Source organism: Bombina bombina, chromosome 5 (assembly GCF_027579735.1).
Source record: "Bombina bombina isolate aBomBom1 chromosome 5, aBomBom1.pri, whole genome shotgun sequence".
Lineage (NCBI taxonomy): Eukaryota > Metazoa > Chordata > Amphibia > Anura > Bombinatoridae > Bombina > Bombina bombina.
The window spans coordinates 170,517,543-170,536,582 of NC_069503.1; the positions used below are offsets into that span (position 1 = coordinate 170,517,543).

At 35.7% G+C, this 19,040-nt stretch overlaps 1 protein-coding gene across 1 annotated transcript in view; it reads right to left on the bottom strand.

Annotated features, from left to right (window-relative positions):
* The window catches only part of TTC21A (tetratricopeptide repeat domain 21A), a 161,512-nt gene that overhangs the window by 118,768 nt on the left and 23,704 nt on the right, over positions 1-19,040 (bottom strand). Inside the window, exons 7-12 of the mRNA XM_053713784.1 lie at positions 18,561-18,645; positions 16,118-16,216; positions 12,830-13,022; positions 11,883-11,980; positions 7,754-7,954; positions 3,054-3,183 (exon numbers count right to left, since the gene is read on the bottom strand). Coding sequence (XP_053569759.1) covers positions 3,054-3,183; positions 7,754-7,954; positions 11,883-11,980; positions 12,830-13,022; positions 16,118-16,216; positions 18,561-18,645 — 806 coding nt within the window. The remainder of the gene's footprint in view (positions 1-3,053; positions 3,184-7,753; positions 7,955-11,882; positions 11,981-12,829; positions 13,023-16,117; positions 16,217-18,560; positions 18,646-19,040) is intronic.

The following is a 19,040-nucleotide window of genomic DNA, read 5'->3' on the forward strand; positions in this document are numbered from 1 at the left end:
TAGGGTTAGTGAGGCAGATTAGAGGTTAATAACTTTATTATAATAGCGGTGCGGTCCGGTCGGCAGATTAGGGGTTAATAAGTGTAGGCAGGTGGAGGCGACGTTGTGGGCGGCAGATTAGGGGTTAATAAATATAATATAGGGGTCGGCGGTGTTAGGGACAGCAGATTAGGGGTACATAAGGATAATGTAAGTAGCGGCGGTTTACGGAGCGGCAGATTAGGGGTTAATAATAATATGCAGGGGTCAGCAATAGCGGGGGCGGCAGAATAGGGGTTAATAAGTGTAAGGTTAGGGGTGTTTAGACTCGGGGGACATGTTAGAATGTTAGGTGCAGACGTAGGAAGTGTTTCCCCATAGCAAACAATGGGGCTGCGTTAGGAGCTGAACGCGGCTTTTTTGCAGGTGTTAGTTTTTTTTTTAGCTCAAACAGCCCCATTGTTTCCTATGGGGGAATCGTGCACGAGCACGTTTTTGAGGCTGGCCGCTTCCGTAAGCAACTCTGGGATTGAGAGTTGCAGTGGCGTTAAATATGCTCTACGCTCCTTTTTTGGAGCCTAACGCAGCCATTCTGTGGACTCTCAATACCAGAGTTATTTTAAAGGTGCGGCCAGAAAAAAGCCAGCGTTAGCTACGCGGGTCGTTACCGACAAAACTCTAAATCTAGCCGTATCTGAACAATAAAAGAAAAAAAATTGGTTTTGATGTCGCTTTAAGTTCGTTATTAAAATATTTCATTGTTGGGAACAAGATTTTATTATGGGATATATCCAGCAGAAGACAGTGGTCACAAGGTTACTGGTTTACAATAATGTGTTTTATAAACTTTGCACTATGTAAATTTTGTTTTTAAAAGTAGACAGTTTCTTTTGTAACATTGTATAAATTCAACTTCTAAAATCATGTAAAACATAATCAATTTTTATAATTATGATACGCACATTATGGGCTCCGCTTATGAAACTGTGTGTGCAGCTTTGAAACCTGAGCATTGCAGGCTCACGTGAATGGGCATTAAACGTAAGTTAAATAGCTGCTTTCTTAAGACGGTGATGATAATTGACAAGCTCTTCTTACACAAATTGTTACGCAAGAGCAGGGGGGCACAGTCGCACAAGAAATTATAATTAGAATGAAAAAATTGTAATTAAAACAATTCTCACAAACTCTAGTGTAATTATAAAATACAGTTTATCCGTATATACCATTATTAATTAAAGGGCTAATCATCTCAATAAGTTTCAGCAACAAAGTTATAATTTAACTCAGAAAATCTGTTCCGATTACTGACCCTACTTCATTCTACACAGTGATTGCTTGATCAGTGCATTTGCTCATTTATGTCTGTCCCAAATTGGCAAATGGAGATAAGATGCCTTTCAGTGGGTATGTCCCTCAACAGCTAAACAATTCAGATATTGCTAATAAAATGACAATCTGTGTACTGGGACACATTATCCACATTCCGCTGTCCCAGTACACAGATAGTTTCATGTCTATAAATCAATACTGGCACTCACTCTTACACCCCGTCAATTATCCCAATATTATTTTAACATTGATTATTTTTAAAGGTTTTGGTATTTTTGTACTCTTGTATAATAGTCATGTTTTTGTATGTATTTTATTGTGTTTTTAGTAATTTAAATGTTTGCTTGTTCAATGTTAACACATTACATTATATATGCACACATGTAATACATTGTTACTTTTTTGTAATTGCTCAGTTTGTATTGAGTACATCCGGATGCAACGTAATGATGTGTGTTAAAAAGAGCTCTTTGTTTTTAATCATTTATTGCCTGAGGAAATGGTCCGTGTGTGGCCAAGAAACGTGTTGCATTAAAGGATTTTAATCTTAACCGTGTATTGGATACATGTTTATCCCATCCTGTTGATACACAAACAGAACGTTATTTTGATCCTATGAGGCATATTTATCAATATGCGAGCCAACATGATACGAAGTAGCGTATCATGTCCGCCGCACATCGATAAATGCCGACAGCATACGCTGTCGGCATTTATCATTGCACCAGCAGTTCTTGTGAACTTCTGGTGCAATGCCGCCCCCTGCAGATTTGCGGCCAAGCAGGGGATGTCAATCAACCCGATCGTATTCGATCGGGTTGATTTCTGTCCGCGGCCTCAGAGCAGGCGGGCAATTTATGGAGCAGCGGTCTTTAGACCGCTGCTTTATAACTTCTGTTTCCGGCGAGCCCCTATATGGCTTTGTAGAGTTCCGGTTACATTTTGCCATCCGACCTGTTCCAGTGGAAGCTGTATACACACCTTGGCCCACAGACCAGACAGAGGAGGTTGAGACCCCCGGTAGGAGCTGTGACCGTATGATATCAGTGAGCTGACCACTGCGGGTGTCAGCCTGTTCTGCCAGCAGCATTTTGCATTAGGTGCAACACCAAATTGTGAGTGCAATTCTTACCAGCATACTGATTGTTGTTTATAGCATGGTTACACTATGAGGCGCCCATTGTTTTTCTTCTTCTTAGACTGACTTCTACAATTGTGGTCGAAGTGTAGCTGCCTTTGTTACACCTGAACTTTTTTGCCACATTAATTTGGACTACAAGTTTTTTAAAAGGACTATATTTAGTTATTAGGTGGTTTGTCAATAGTATTATATCATTCATATTGTATCTTTGCATATTTATTCACCATTTATTCACCATAATCGGGCAGACTTGCTGGGCCTATGGCTCTTATCTGCTGTCAATATCTATGTTTCGTCAATATCTATATTATTATTATATAGCCCTGTTGATAGCACTGGCCACGACGGGGGAAATAACTATATTATTACAAACATTATTATTATTATCACACGGCTTGTGTGCCCCCTAGGGATATCGATTAGAAATATCCTATCTTTCTATAAACAAATACTTTTTTTTTTATTGTATGTTCTATCTGAATCAAGGAAAAACAAAATTGAAGTTGTGTCCCTTTAAGACTCTTATCAATGAAGAAATGATGGTGTTCCAGCAAGACAAAGTAAACAAGACTATAATACTGAGATAGTAATGCTCACTTACCTGCTAAGTATTTGGTTTTAGCCATGTAAAAAAGAGGTTCTGTTAAAGCCGGAGCTACAGCGATGATGGGAGATAAAATAGCCGCAATCTGATGCAGCAATGGTGGCACCTGCTGACCTGGGGCCTTGGGCTACAAAAGAAAAATACCTTAAATTATGTTAGAATTCATTAGTAACAAGTGTAAGTTTGTATTTGAACTTGCCCTTAATTGAAAAAATATGTTGTATTTTATACTGGTCTCTTATAAAATAACGTTAACAGAAATAGACATTGCAAAGAGCAACAATAAACAAGGGGTCAATATCTAGGGTAGTGTGTTCAGGTATAATTTGCAGGAGTACATCTTTACATAAAGGGTAGCTGATACATGGACGAGATAATAGAAATGGTAAGGATACATATAAGAAAGTCAAGAATGACAGGGATATGGCTATTCTAAAACTGAATTATACACTTCAGAATGAAACATGAGCGGAATTGTCGGGTCTTCTGGTTATTATCTGGCATTAAAATCTATTTTCTATAATATCAGTGGTAGAGATCGCGAGTGGTTGTATGAGAGTTTTGCTGAGGGGTTACCAATCTTTGTCACCCTTCAATATTCTTTGCTAGTCATTAGTTTTCTACTAAACTGCTCTATTTCTAGGCTTTGCCCTACAGAACTATCTACTACCATAAAACCTGCCCTACACATAGCAATGAACATGGTGTCTACTCATTTTGGTTTTGACTGCTAGAGACATTTTACACACTTTTAAATCTTAATTTGAGCTTCTTCTAGATGTAGCAACTGCCTCTCCAGTGAAAAAACATTCAGCTTAAACAGCCTTTTCTTGTCTGGATATTGCAACAGATTAACCCCAACATTAAACACATACTACAAGAAAATAACTTGTTTAAAAATTAAATCCTCTTATTAAATACAGTTTTTTTTTATATGTAAACTAGAATGCCCCTTTAATTCAAATCATAATGAACATTCTGAATATCATATTTTAGTATTTAGTATAATAGTTTCATAGTTTAAAGGGACATAAAACAAGTTGGGATAGAGACAAAATATAATAATATGTACTTTACTTACTTTACCTGCAAATTTAAAATGGCTGTATCTATATCCACCTTTGCTTTGGTAGAATGCAATACATTAACACTCATTATCTGCTGGAGCATGCCTAGAAGCAAATTAGCTGCTGTAAACTCAGTTGAAATACAATGCCTGTGTTTCTAATGCTAAACACTGATAAGGGGCGGTGGATCAGACTCCTCCAGACAGAATGGCTATGTAACTAATTTTGCTTATTTTTGAAAAATATTTTTAAATACTTGTCAGCAATTTCTGAACAATTTTTTATGCAAACTATGTTTTACTTAATTAGGATATGCACAGATTTCAACGTTTTATGGTACTTTAAAAGTAAGACTTGCACTATGGTTTTTACCTTTTTATTAAACCAGGAAGCTGTTGTGTATATTAATGTGTACATAGTACTGAGCAAGCACACACAAAAAAAAAACTATGTATACAGCTAATATATGCCATTCTGTATAGTTCAACATGGGTTTTCAAAAGATTAAGTTGGCTGAGTTAGAAATAGGAAAAAAAAACATACACAAATTAACTGTGGATTAGATTTCCAATGAGAGTATTAACATTGCACAATGTTAACTCCAATGTTAACTCCAAACACGAGATAACAAGGTATCCTATGAATTTTCAACTCACACCAATGGCCATGAATTTGGAAACTTGTTGAAAAACTGTGTGAGCCACTTTGCATACCTCCACTGATGTAACACAGCTATGAAATTCACAACCTAATGAAAAAGTCAGCCAGTAACAAAGATGGTGGAAAGTAGTGGGAGGGGTGAGGGTTAGAGAGCTGTTTGGGGGGGAGATCAGGGAGGTGGGTGATTGAAGAGGGTTTCCTACACTACAAAAAATAAATAAATATCCCTAAACTGCAAATTGCAGCCAGTACCTAAGATAGTGGGGGCGAGGAGGGAAAAGAGCCGTTTGAGAGGGATCATACAGGGATCAGGGGGTGGGTGGTAGGGTAATCCCTACACTAGAACTAATATTAACCTTACAAGCTACCTGATTAACACTTTACTGCCGGGAATTTAAGAAGTTTGATACTCAGCTGCAATTAGCAGTCTTCTAATTGCCAAAAAACAAACAATAGCCATGTATGTCTGCTGTTTCTGAACAAAGGGGACCCCATAGAAGCTTTTATAACCATTTGTCTTATTACTGCATTAGTTGTGTGTAAATAATTTTATTGAGAAACCCAAAGTTTGCAAAAAAGTTAATACATTTTTTTATATGATCACATTTGGCTGCCAAATAGTGGCATCAAATATACCAAAATGGGCCTAGATCAATACCTTGGGTTGTGTACTTTTTATAGTTTTCATAAGTTAATAAAAAAAACAAAGGCTCTATTTCTGTTTAAACAGAGTGTAAAAACTATACAGTATTTTGGGTAAGTTTTCCTCTGAAATTCCCAGCAGCGACGCAGTTAATCATAATCATTTTGGTTGCTTAGATCAGGGTTCGCCAACCTTTCGGACCTCAGGGACCACTAAACTCACAATTTTGAATCCCGTGGACCATTAACATGAAGTTTTTAAAATTTTTATAAACCTCTATAATGTGTATATGTGTATATATATATATATATATATATATATATATATATATATATATATATATATATATATATATATATATATATATATTATACACACACATATACTGTACATAACTAGTATAGCTGTAGCTAAGTTTACATTATGTACATATTTACACATTTTTAAGAATTATTTTTTGGATCTAACTAAACGAATGACAAAACTGAGAGAATACTTCCAAATGACAGATGAAGGGTGAGTGCCAACTTTTGAGCTGGAAACAGAGAGGCAGAAAGTGGGAAAAAAAGAATTAGGTTTAAAAGGACCACAAGACTTCCAAGTTACCTCCTCAGTTAGGAATTATTCAAAACAGACATTGGAATCATAAATTAATATCAGAAAGCTCTCAATATGGATGTGAACTAACCACAACTGATGTTACTGGCAATTACTATAATACTGGTGGGACATTGCTAATCTGCTGGATGGCAATTACTGGAATTCAGGTGGAATGGCTTTGTGCCCGGGAAAATTATTAGAATGAAAAATACCGGTAACTAATATATAATAAAAAAGAAGATGGAGGGGAGGAAGACAAACAGTGATGTAAATCCATCTGAAGGAATTAGGAAAACTACTACAAAGAGACAGGTAAAATGAAGAAAATAAATTAAATATGAGAGAATTTTTTTTTAAGCTATTCTTTTTTTATATACTTTAATTCCACTATTTCAAGCCAAGACTATACCAACCTCTGCTGGCTTTAGAATGGAAGCATCTTCCTCTAAACAGCGCGCCGGGCGGGAGGAGTTAAAAATACAATCTAGCCACGCAAAATTAGCAGTACTACCCAACGTGTGTAGGGAAATTGAAATTTAACTCCTCCTCCGTCAGTTTTCACTGATGTCCAACCAGGCACTGTAGGGAGTTTGGGCGTGACACCATCAGAGGAGATTAATTCCTGCTTGATGGTGTCACTGACCACCAACATCTTTACGCGGACCACCAGTGGTCCACAGACCACCGGTTGGCGACCGCTGGCTTAGATCAATGCATCTTTCCCCAACTGTAGTGCATATAGACCATAATATGACTGTCTCACCTCTCTCTAGAACGGAACGGAATACAGATCATTATATGAGTGCATCTCTCCTCTTTCACTATAGTGAATTTAGGATTTATGTGAGTGCACCTCACCTCTCTCTACCACTGTAGTGAATATAGACCATTATAGAAGTTCATTTCACCTATCATTAAATACAGTAGAACTGCATAATCTACAAATGCACAATACAAAGCGATGCAATAGCACTTACTGTGAATTTTAATTTACTGTATTAGTAGATTTTTATTCTGAAAAATTTCAAAGATTGATTCAATTTCCCTGCCCACTGTATCATGTGACATCCATCTGCCAATTACAGAATGACATACATACACACTGTGAATGCTTGCACATGCATAGTACGATCTGATGCCTCAGAAAGTGGGCATAAAGTGTGCATATAAAAAGACTAAGCATAAATCGATATTAGAAGAAAATTGGAAAGTTGTTTAAATTACATGCTTTATTTGAATGATGAAGTTTAATTTTGACATAGTTAAAGGGACAATCAAGTCAAAATTTAACTTTAATGATTCAGATAAAGCAGCAATTTTAAACAGCTTTTTAATTTACTTCCATTAACAAAATGTGCAGTCTTTTTATATTTACAATTTCTGAGTCACCAGCGCCTACTAAGCATGTGCAAAAATTCACAGAATATATGTATATGGATGTGTGATTGGCTGATGGCTGTCACATGATACAGGGGGAGTGCAAATAGACATAACTTTGAAATTTGTCAGAAAAAAATATCTACTACTCATTTGAAGTTCAGACTAAGTGCTATTACATTGTCTTTCTATCATGCACTTGTTGATTATGCAAATCTACTGTATTAACGGGTTATTTAATGGCATTATATGAGTGCATTTCAGTTCCCTGTAGAGCTGTAGTGAATTTTAATTATAAAATGATGTACTCACTTATAAGATAATGGAAACAGCTGCAGATGACCCATTACCTGTTTTGGACAAAACGCTAGATATTCTTTCACAATATTAATAAGGAAGTTGGGACTCAGCTTTTCAAAGTATTCCACGCCAAGAGGCAGCCCATCCATTACTGCGAAGTGCATTCCCACAGCCTCTTTCAAGAGATTTGTTACAACAACTTGTCCTTTGTCACTCTTCGAAGCCAGAATTGCCTCAGCGTAGCACATCTCCTGAAAAGAAGCAACACGACACATACAGTTCAAGCTCACTGTGCAGATATTTATTAAACTTAAAGGGTATTTTTCTATCATTTTTCTATCATCACTATTAAAGAACATTATTTGAACATGTTGTTTTGGGGTTTTTTGCCTAGAATTGTGAAGTTAAGTAAAGTACAAAAGGCTGCTACCTAATAATGTGTATTGGATGATAGATACAAATGGTCATTGCACCTTTTAGCCAATGAGCATTAGTAGGAAGTAAACAAAATGTATATTCAGGCAAAAAGAGGTGGAAATGGAATTCTTTCATCTGAATGATGGAAAGTTCTTGAGTAAAATGTCATTTTTTGAAGACTTAAAAGGGACAATGTACTCAGGCATGCAGCAGATAAAGAGTTAAAGGGACATGAAACACACAAATTCCATTTTGTGATTCTATTTTCAAAAAGTTTACAATTTACTTTTATTATCAAATTTGCTTTGTTGCCATGATATTCTGTGTTGAATAAAATACCTAGTTAAAGGGACACTCAATAAAAATTAAACTTTCATTATTCAGATAGAGCATACAATTTTAAACAACTTTCCAATTTACTTCCATTAACAAAATGTGCAGTCTTTTTAAATTTAAAATTTTACTGAGCACGTGCAAGAATAAGCGTGTATGCATTTGTGAATGGCTGATTGCTGTCACATGGTACGTGTATGCATTTGTGATTGGCTGGTGGCTGTCACATGGTACAGGGGGAGTGGAAAAAGACATAACTTTTAAAATTGTCAGAAAAAAAATCTACTACTCATTTGAAGTTCATTTGATGATTATGCAAATCTACTGTATTGACTTGTCCTTTAAGCATGTGGAGCACTACATGACAGGAAATAGTGCTGCCCTCTACTGCTCTTGCAAAGGGATAACGTTCTTGCAAAACTTTTGTCATTTGGTGCTCTAGATATGGGCTGGCTGCTAAGCCTACGTCCCTGCCTTACAACAAAAGATACCAAGAGAACAAAGAAAATTTGATATTAGAAGCACATTCAAAAGTTGTTTAAAATTGCATGCTCTATCTGAATCATGAAACACAAGTTTTGGGTTTCATATTATTTTAATTGTACTTAAAACTGATTTTGGAAACCCATTAAAAAGGGCTGGGTTCTTTCTCTCTCTCTCACCCCCCAGTGGGAGGTTAAATCTATTCTGATACCTTTACTCGCATAGATATTCTGTAGCCAATAATGCAGTATTTATTTTTTTAGCATAGGTGGATAATTCAACAAGAAAAAGATATTTTTTTTTTAATATAAAAAAAAAAATGGTAAATGACTTATTTTTAAACAATTTAATACTATCAGTAGGTAAAATGAATAATTGCAAAGGTATTAAAGGGAAGAAAATTTTACAGCACACTGTCACTTTAAGTACTGTATTTTATTTATGCAAATAGTACAGTAAATGGACACGTGGACATCCTGATAGGTTGGTCCATCTTCTTTAACAAAAGCTCAGTAAACTTGCTACCATTTCAGTTGTAAATCACCAGCCAGATTGTTCCATCTGAGAAAACTGAGTAGACCTGTTTAAGAATTTGTTTTCTGCTCTAATTTTTTGAACATTAGATCAAACTGAAAAATCTCTAGAATTGCTTTAAAATGATAGGTGCTCCAAAAGATGGCTATGATGTCAGGAACTAACAAGTCAAGTATGGAACTCGGATAGTTGCAATAAAGCAGTTACACTGGGGAAGTGGTAAAGAAACTGCTCGAGGAGAAAGACTGACTGTGGCTGCAGAGATTAATGAGGAGATGAACATATCCTGTGTCCTGTAGTCTGTAAGACCAAGGGATCTGAGTAGTAAGGACCCTCTCTTGGTGATATAACTGTGAGTGATGGAACAGCCCCTCCTTTTTATTTATCAGTAAACCCTTGCAACTACACAGACTAGATTCATTTATCTAAATAAAAAGAGAGAAGTGCTCAACCTGGGAACAAACAATAGCATAATAGCTTGTTCTATGGCTAGTTACCATCCAAGAAGCAGCCTCTTTTTAGATTAAATGTATCGGTTACTTCATCTATTTAATACAGATTTCAAATACAGTTTATCTAGTAGGAAAATATACTACAGTCACCATATTTGTCAACTGACGTGCGCTCTCAATACGACACTATGAAGAGCAATTTTGATACTCATCCGAAGTTGTATACTCCATAGGAATATACAAGAGTCATTCAAGCTTACACATTAGAAAGTTAAGTGACAAACTGGTAGGGCTGTAGCTCAAGTTGCTGATCAGCATGTTATTTAAACCATAGAATGATTACTATACACATGTTTTAAAAACAGAATATTGGAGATATCCCAAAAATACTAAAGATTATAAAGGTGCTATCATGTGTAGGATCATATCTGCTTTAGGGTTCAGGGGAGCTCTATACCTAGAGTTTGAAGAGCTATAAGTTTAGCGTGCCCCTAGACTCTAATAGCAGCTTTGGCCTTTTAACATTTCTTCCCATAGGTCTTGCCTCTAAAACATCTGCAGGGTCACATCTAACAGCCAGGTCAGGGAACACAGGTATTATTAACAGGGAAGGTCTCTAGATCCTGTGCGTTCAACTTAGAGCACCTTCTTGGATCCATCTTCAACATGGAGACACATTTAGCAAAGCCTGCAGCAGTGCTAACCAGACACCTCTTAGCCCAGCCGTAAGTTTAGCGCACCCCCAGACTCTAATATCAGCCTTGATCCTACACTTGGCGCAGCCACTACCGTGCTCTGGTAAGCTATTGGATCCATGACAGTTACAAGCTTTGAGTCACAGCAAAGGACCTCTTTTACTTTCAATAGCTCTTACACTTTGATGGAATGTGGATTTAGTGCTGTATTTGTGTCTGATCAAGACCTTTACTTAAAACTGTTGATATAATTCTGTTGTTATTTGGACATTTAAATTTATTAGTAACTTGGTAATGATTGTATTCCAGTGGTTAAAGGGACAGTCTACACCAGAATTTTTATTGTTTTAAAAGATAGATAATCCCTTTATTACCCATTTCCCAGTTTTGCATAACCAACACAGTTATAATAATATACTTTTAACCTCTGTGATTATCTTGTATCTAAGCCTCTGCAAACTGCCCCTTTTTCAGTTCTTTTGACAGACTTGCAGTCTAGCCAATCAGTGCCTGCTCCCAGATAACTTCTCGTGCATGAGCACAGTGTTATCTATATGAAATACGTGAACTAACACCCTCTAGTGGTGAAAAACTGTTAAAATACAATCTGAAAGAGGTGGGCTTCAAGGTCTAAGAAATTAGCATATGAACCTTCTAGGTTAAGCTTTCAACTAAGAATACCAAGAGAACAAAGCAAAATTGGTGATAAAAGTAAATTGGAAAATTGTTTAAAATTACATGGTCTATCTGAATCATGAAAGTTTATTTTGGCCTAGACTGTCCCTTTAAGAATATCGACTATATATGTCTATTAAAATAGGAATTTCAAATGACAAAAGCCTGGTGACCACATTTTCCTATCAGGAAATCAAATGAGGCTCTTTTCCCCATCGAAAGTTAAATGGCATGTTGTCGTTTCCCTTTACTCATGGAATAAGTCAAAATAAACACGATCATACTGATGATATGTGGATGGTTTGTTTAACTCATCCATTAAACAATGGTTTGTAAAAGATTTGATTCAAATTGAGAAAAAAGCATTATGGGTAACCATCATTTAAAATGATTTTGGAATTGTGGAATCACAGATTGAGCACACTATGGGCTAGATCCTACGCATGCCATTATTAATAGCAAAACAGCTAGAGCATAACACCGGGACAACTCTCACATCTCTCCAGCTATAGAATTGGTGTGACTAGTTAGGGTATTAGTAACTCAATAAATGACACAATAGAAGAGAGTGCATCATGTTGTATACCAACCTTTGACCTCCCTACTGATTGCTCAACTTCATGTAAGAAATCAAGCTGTTGATTTGCCTCTTCTAGGTGACCCTGTAATGTCTGGCACCATATAGTACCTGGAATACATATTAGAGTGATTCAGTGAGAGAAATACAGAAATGTATGTAATTTGTACTAACCTTATTATTTAATAGCATTCAGAGATAGTACTGCCTACTGTTTTGCAATTTTACAAGACTTTTCAATTTACTTCTATTATCAAATTGGGCACCATTTGGTGATTGGTGGCTACACACACGCCTCTCGCCAATGGCTCACTGGATGTGCTCCATTAGCCCCCAGTAGTGCATTGCTGCTCTGAACTATGTGTTTAAATCCTTTTGCAGAGGTTAAACACTGTTATACGCAGTCGATAGTGAAATAACAAAATGCTCCCACACAGAGTATTTTCTTCTTGCACTTTAATATTTATTTATCCAAACACAACTATATTTTTCCACACGTGAAATGTTCGACCAGTGCTAATTAAACAAGAGGCATTTTTACAAACAGAAATATATCGTAAAAAAATAGTAAACTATATGCCCCTTTAAGAATAATCTATAATAATTTACAATTCTTTATCTCTGTCAGATTGAGAAAAGCATTTTTTTCATACAATACTGAAAGCACTAGTTAACTATAGTTTTTAGTTGTAATGTTTTTTTTGGGGAATCATGTGTGATAGGGTGAGCCATGTTTTCCTGGACAGTTATGAGTTACACATGCTTCAGGGTGTGCAGGGAGGAACATGTATAGTGTTGTCCAGCAGCACTATTGGCTGTCCAGATACACAGTGCATTTTCCTCCCTGCACACCCTGCAGCATGTATAACTCATAACTGTCCAAGAAAACATGGCTAACGTGGCAACCCTACGTACAGGACTCTCTAATGTCGTATTTAACATTATAATCTGTACATTTACCAGTTAGTGCTTCTATGCAACTTTCATCCAGCTTCATGGCTGCTAAATACCATCTGGCAGCTTCTGTAACATTTCCACGAAGAAGATTCTGATAGCCAAATTCAGTGGCAAATTCTACATGTGTAGGAGCCATCCTAAATGAACGCTCCATCAGCTGAAAAACACAATCTAAAACTTCTCGGTTGTGCCCACACTGAAAAGAAAATGACAAAAATTATAATTACCATCATGTTTTCTTGATATTTGCTATATAACCATATCTACAGTTATTCTTCACTTTAACATAAATAAAGTGAAAAAATTACTTGCAGTATTTTACCCTCTTCCCTACAATGTGTGATTATCATCAAAGAGTTAAAGAGGCATTGTACTCTATGTTCAATCGACCACATAAATGAGCAGCATAAAATACATTAAAATTTAGTTTCTGCCTTAAGCAATGTTAAGTAAAAGTGGGTTAGATTTAAACTAAAAGTAATACAGCAATATCAGCTGTGTAATTCTAAGTAATGCTTATTGGCTGATAGGCATAAAGAACATTTATACATCTGCCAATAAGAATTTGTAGGAAGTACCCATTACCTCATATTGCTTTATTAGTTTCAATTTAACAGGTTTTACTTCACAGTGGGAAAAAAAGGTTTAAAGGGACGTTCTAATTTAAAAAAAAATGCATGCTCTAAATCAGGGGTTGGCAAATGTTTTCTATAAAGGACCTGACAGGCCAAGTGATAAAAGTGAGGATATTATGTAGATACTTCTATAACGTGACAAAATGAATTTCCATACATTTTTTTTTAATTAAATTCAAATTAAAAGGAAAAACAAATGAGTCACTTTAGTTTAAGACTCATTATTTATTTCTGTGAAGAAATCATGCTGCGATAAGATTTAATTTTGAATGTTCTAATTTTGCTTTCCTTTGGGAATATTATGTTGACGTATATTGTAGTGCACCAAGCAGTAGTGCAAAGCAATGAGAGCGCCACGGTCTCTCTGTCACAACTACTCAGCTCTGCTTTTGTAATACAAAAACAAGCAGCGGCACTTCAAAAAGTCCAATTTACTTTAGACGTGTCATGTCTCAGACATAATTAATGATAGTGATCTGAAACGTTGTGCACTGTATATCTTCAAGATGCAATAAACTAAATTGGACCTTTTGAATTGCTGCTGCTGTTTCTTTTTTTGCTTATTGGATTTGGTGTAAGACTCTGCGGTGTGTATTAATGTAGATTAAGTAATACATAGATTAATAGGACAGACTATGTTCCAAAAAACTTTCTTACGGACATTGAAATTGAATTTCATATCATTTTGAAGCATTTTTAACATCGTTAGCTCGTGGGCCGTACAGGTGGTGATTTGGCTCCCAGGCTGTAGTTTGCCTACTCCTGCTCTAAACTGTTAGAGCATGTAATGTTTGTGTTATTGATAACCCCCACAAAGAGTTTATACGCAAAGAGAAAGTCCTGCTCAAGAGCCGTAAGTATTGCAGCTACCAAACGGAACACAGCCAGTGAGCCAATCAAATGCTGCAGTCGCCAATCACTGGCTGTTTCTTGCTCAAGATCTGCAATGCTGGCTTACAACATTAATACAAACATTGTTTCAAACACTGGTGCCTTCTAGTACTCAATATGTGAACATTCCACTACCTACCTAAGTATGCTGTCATGGAAAGAAACAAACGTTTAACAAATGATACAGAGAGACATATATAAATTTGATAATGGAAGTAATTTTTTTTGTTAATTGTATGCTCTGGGGCCGAATTATCATTGTCTGGCGGACATGATCCACTGTAGAGTATCATATCCACCTGACATCGCTGAATCACTGCACAAGCAGTTCTTGTTAACAGCTTGTGAAAAGCCGCCCCCTGCAGATTCGCGGCCAATCGGTTGCTAACAGGGGGTGTCAATCAGCCCGATCTTCTAGGATCGGGTGAATTGATGTCCGCAGCCTCAGAGGCTGCAGACCAGTTAAGGAGCAGCGGTCATAACTGCTGTTTCCGGCACATCAGGGGCCGTTCGGCCCTTGATAAATCAGCACCTCTGTCTCAATCATGAAAATATTAACATAAAAATACTTGCTCTTTGCTTTACACAGCCTAGATTTTCTAACATTTCAAAATAATTCAATGTTTTTCCAATTGTTATCCTAATGTGGTTGATTCACTAAACAGAGTGGCAGCTCTCTAAATATTGACTCCATAGAATAACATAAACAATAGGGAGATATTTTCTTTTATTGTAGTCACTGGATAGTTAATTGTAAACTTAAATGGCTATAACAGTTAAAAATCTTTAGATTACAATACATGCCCCAATAAATAAAGCTGCGCCCTATGTGGTTTAATTATTGTTATATTATATTATACAATGGCCATTATTTGGTTGTTTTTTTTTTGTGTGTTAAAACAGTTCCCTGGCTCTGAGCCTCATGTACAGTGAATTGTAGTAACAGCACTCAAAAGCTCATCAGCACTTGCTGTGCATTATGGGAGCCAAATACACCTGAAACTCACTTAAAGGGACAGTCTAGGCCAAAATAAACTTTCATGATTCAGATAGAGCATGTAATTATAAAAAAAATTCCAATTTACTTTTATCACCAATTTTGCTTTGTTCTCTTGGTATTCTTAGTTGAAAGCTTAACCTAGGAGGTTCATATGCTAATTTTTTAGACCTTGAAGCCCACCTCTTTCAGATTGCATTTTAACAGTTTTTCACCTCTAGAGGGTGTTAGTTCACGTATTTCATATAGATAACACTGTGCTCGTGCACGAGAATTAATCTGGGAGCAGGCACTGATTGGCTAGACTCCAAGTCTGTCAAAAGAACTGAAAAAAGGGGCAGTTTGCAGAGGCTTAGATACAAGATAATCACAGAGGTTAAAAGTATATTATTATAACTGTGTTGGTTATGCAAAACTGGGAAATGGGTAATAAAGGGATTATCTATATTTTAAAACAATAAAAATTCTGGTGCAGACTGTCCCTTTAATGGCATGTGCCTCTTAGATGAATAACGATACAGGGTTGCACAAAGAGATTGGAACGGAGATATTTTACATTAAAAACTACATTAAGTAAAAAAAAATGTATTTTTAAAACCAAATACACTGCAGTTTCATTTATTAATGTTTAATTTACTGCAATAGATCTGTTTCACATCACTCGTAAAGGAAGCTATTACAAACAAGACATTTTGTAGCAGAATATTTGAACATCAATACATTCATTATTTTTTCTGATATAGTAATGTAAATTTAAATAAATCTTACCACACTACAAAGGACAAGGACTTTCTGGAGGTGCAGTTTAGGATTTCTGGGTTCTATTGTTTCCAAAGAGCTGATAAAATCTTTCACGAAATGTAGAGCCTGTAAAATAAAGAGTAGAGTTTCTTCTGTGCTAAAATGAACATATAAACGTGGGACATGGATAGAGTATACACTTTTAAACTTTCCAATCTTCAATTATCTAATTTGCTTCATTCTCTTTGTATCCTTTATTGAAAAGCATATCTAGATAGGCTCATTAGGTTGGAGCTGATAACTGGTGGCTGAACGTGTATGCCCATTTTCATTGGCTTACAATCGTGTTCAGCTAGCTCACAGAAGTGCATTTCTGCATCTTAAATAAAATATACCAGGAAAATGAAGCAAAATTGATAACTGAAGTAAATTGGAAAGTTGTTTTAAAATGTATAATCTATATGAATCATGAAAGGAAAATGTTGGGCTTCATGTCCCTTTAAATAAACATGTTGCTCACTTGGCTAGAGTCAGTCAGAGAGGTCAGCTAAGTGTTAGATAGAAGACACTGGGCTTCATTTAATAGGCTGCAAGAGCAGCCTCGGAACCCCTGCGTTTTATGCTCACACATTGGGAAAGCCAATGACAAGAGGCAAATGTGTTGCCATCAATCACCAGCTAGCTCCCAGTAGTGTAGGATATGTACATATTCTTTTCAACAAAGGATACCAAGATAACAAATATGTTTCATTTTTGACTTTCCTATCCCTTAAATTACAAGGGCTAAACATCGTAAACATGCTCACAAAGTGGTTTTTATAAAGGTTAGGAATTGTAAAATATTCTCACGCCTGTTGTTATGATAACGTAGTCTAGTTGGATAGAACAATAGGTGTCTCTATAGGCTTTTCCAGAGGCATGGCCACGATTTGTCACCTACACCATGACCCAACATATGGAAAATACTGTATTGTCCTTGTAAAGTATCTCATGTCGCTATTTCAAAGATGATGGTTTGTCTTGTTTATATTTTGCTTTATTCGTTCTTTTTGCTTTAAATTTTATTTTAATTTATTTAACATAGATTTTGGCAGCAAATAAGAACCATAAGCCCAACAAGTCTTGACACATTTCCATAAAGTTTAATATAAAAAATATATATAACACCTAGCGCCTGTTGGGATGACCCTTAGCTAAGATAAATTGACCCCTAGTGGTCAATACAATTACAAGGTTACTATCAAAGCGCCAACAAAAATGAGGCAGGGTCTATAACTCTAATATTAGGCTAAAAAATATATTTATTAAAATACATGTACAATCAAAATGTTATCGAATAACAAAAAACAATATTAAAAAAGGTTAATAGTATAACCCTAATAGTTCTTTTCCAAGAACTATACTAGATATGCAGATATCGTTAATTTACTTGTTAATAACAATGAGTCACAGATATAATTTAACAATTCCTAAAATCCTTAAAATTCTCTCATGGATCCATGTTTACAGTCTAAAATATTGAAATATATTCGTGGTTGACCAATGTTAATAATATTGGTCTGATAATGTCCTGAGTATAAAACTGATAGTGTTATTTCACTCAGATATTATCTTGCTCAGATATTGCTCACATCAGAGGCTTAGTTGAAACTACTATTTTAAGCCTCTGATGTGAGCAATATCTGAGCAAGATAATATCTGAGTGAAATAACACTATCAGTTTTATACTCAGGACATTATCAGACCAATATTATTAACATTGGTCAACCACGAACATATTTCAATATTTAAGACTGTAAACATGGATCCATGAGGGAATTTTAAGGATTTTAGGAATTGTTAAATTATATCTGTGACTCATTGTTATTAACAAGTAAATTAACGATATCTGCATATCTAGTATAGTTCTTGGAAAAGAACTATTAGGGTTATACTATTAACCTTTTTTAATATTGTTTTTTGTTATTCGATAACATTTTGATTGTACATGTATTTTAATAAATATATTTTTTAGCCTAATATTAGAGTTATAGACCCTGCCTCATTTTTGTTGGCGCTTTGATAGTAACCTTGTAACATTTCCATAAAGTGTAAGTTTAATTAGGGCCAGATTAGCGTGGCGCTGTAAAGGTTACGCACAAGCAATAAGGGGTTTATCGAGGGTGTTTGTGTGCATTGGAAGTAGAACTCGTATTACAAGTTGAAAGTAAACTTGTTCACCCAAACTCAATTTAATCTAACGTGCATCGGGTATGTTCTGTCTAAATCACAAAAGAAAATGTTTGGGTTTCATATCCCTTTAAGGACGATTTAAGGACGCTACATTATGAGCAAAATCTAAAACATTACAAAGGTCACCATCATGGACTGCAATATTACAGTGTTATAGTAAGTAGCTTGCCTGGTTATAAATCCTGAGAACCATACATTTAGGAGAAACTCATAGCTACATGTTAGATAGCTCACCTACCTTCTCTACATTTCCTTCTCTTGTAAGACTATGAATTGCTTGAATTTGAAGAGCATCAAAGTTGGTCACATCCTTTGTTAGTATTCTGTAATAAAATAAACGTGATACATCATCACGCAACAGAGAGAATTATAATAGGGGCATAACAAGAAGCCATTGGATAGTAAACAATATCAGACATACTCTCTACACTCCTCCAACAACACTTTTCAGCCTCTATATTTAAACCGTCACACACATTCACGCACCTTCATATTAACATACCTAAAAATGTGATAATCTGTTTTTAAAAAGTCTGTTAAAATCGAATGTTCTACCTGAATCATGAAGATTTAATTTTGACTTCATGTCCCTTTAAATGTCCATTTAAGTGATAGATTAAAATGTAATCCAATAATTTATATACCGTTGAAAACATCTAAGATACAATGTAATGTTTTATCTTTGCCTAAAATACATAAAAAACAGGTACAGAGGATA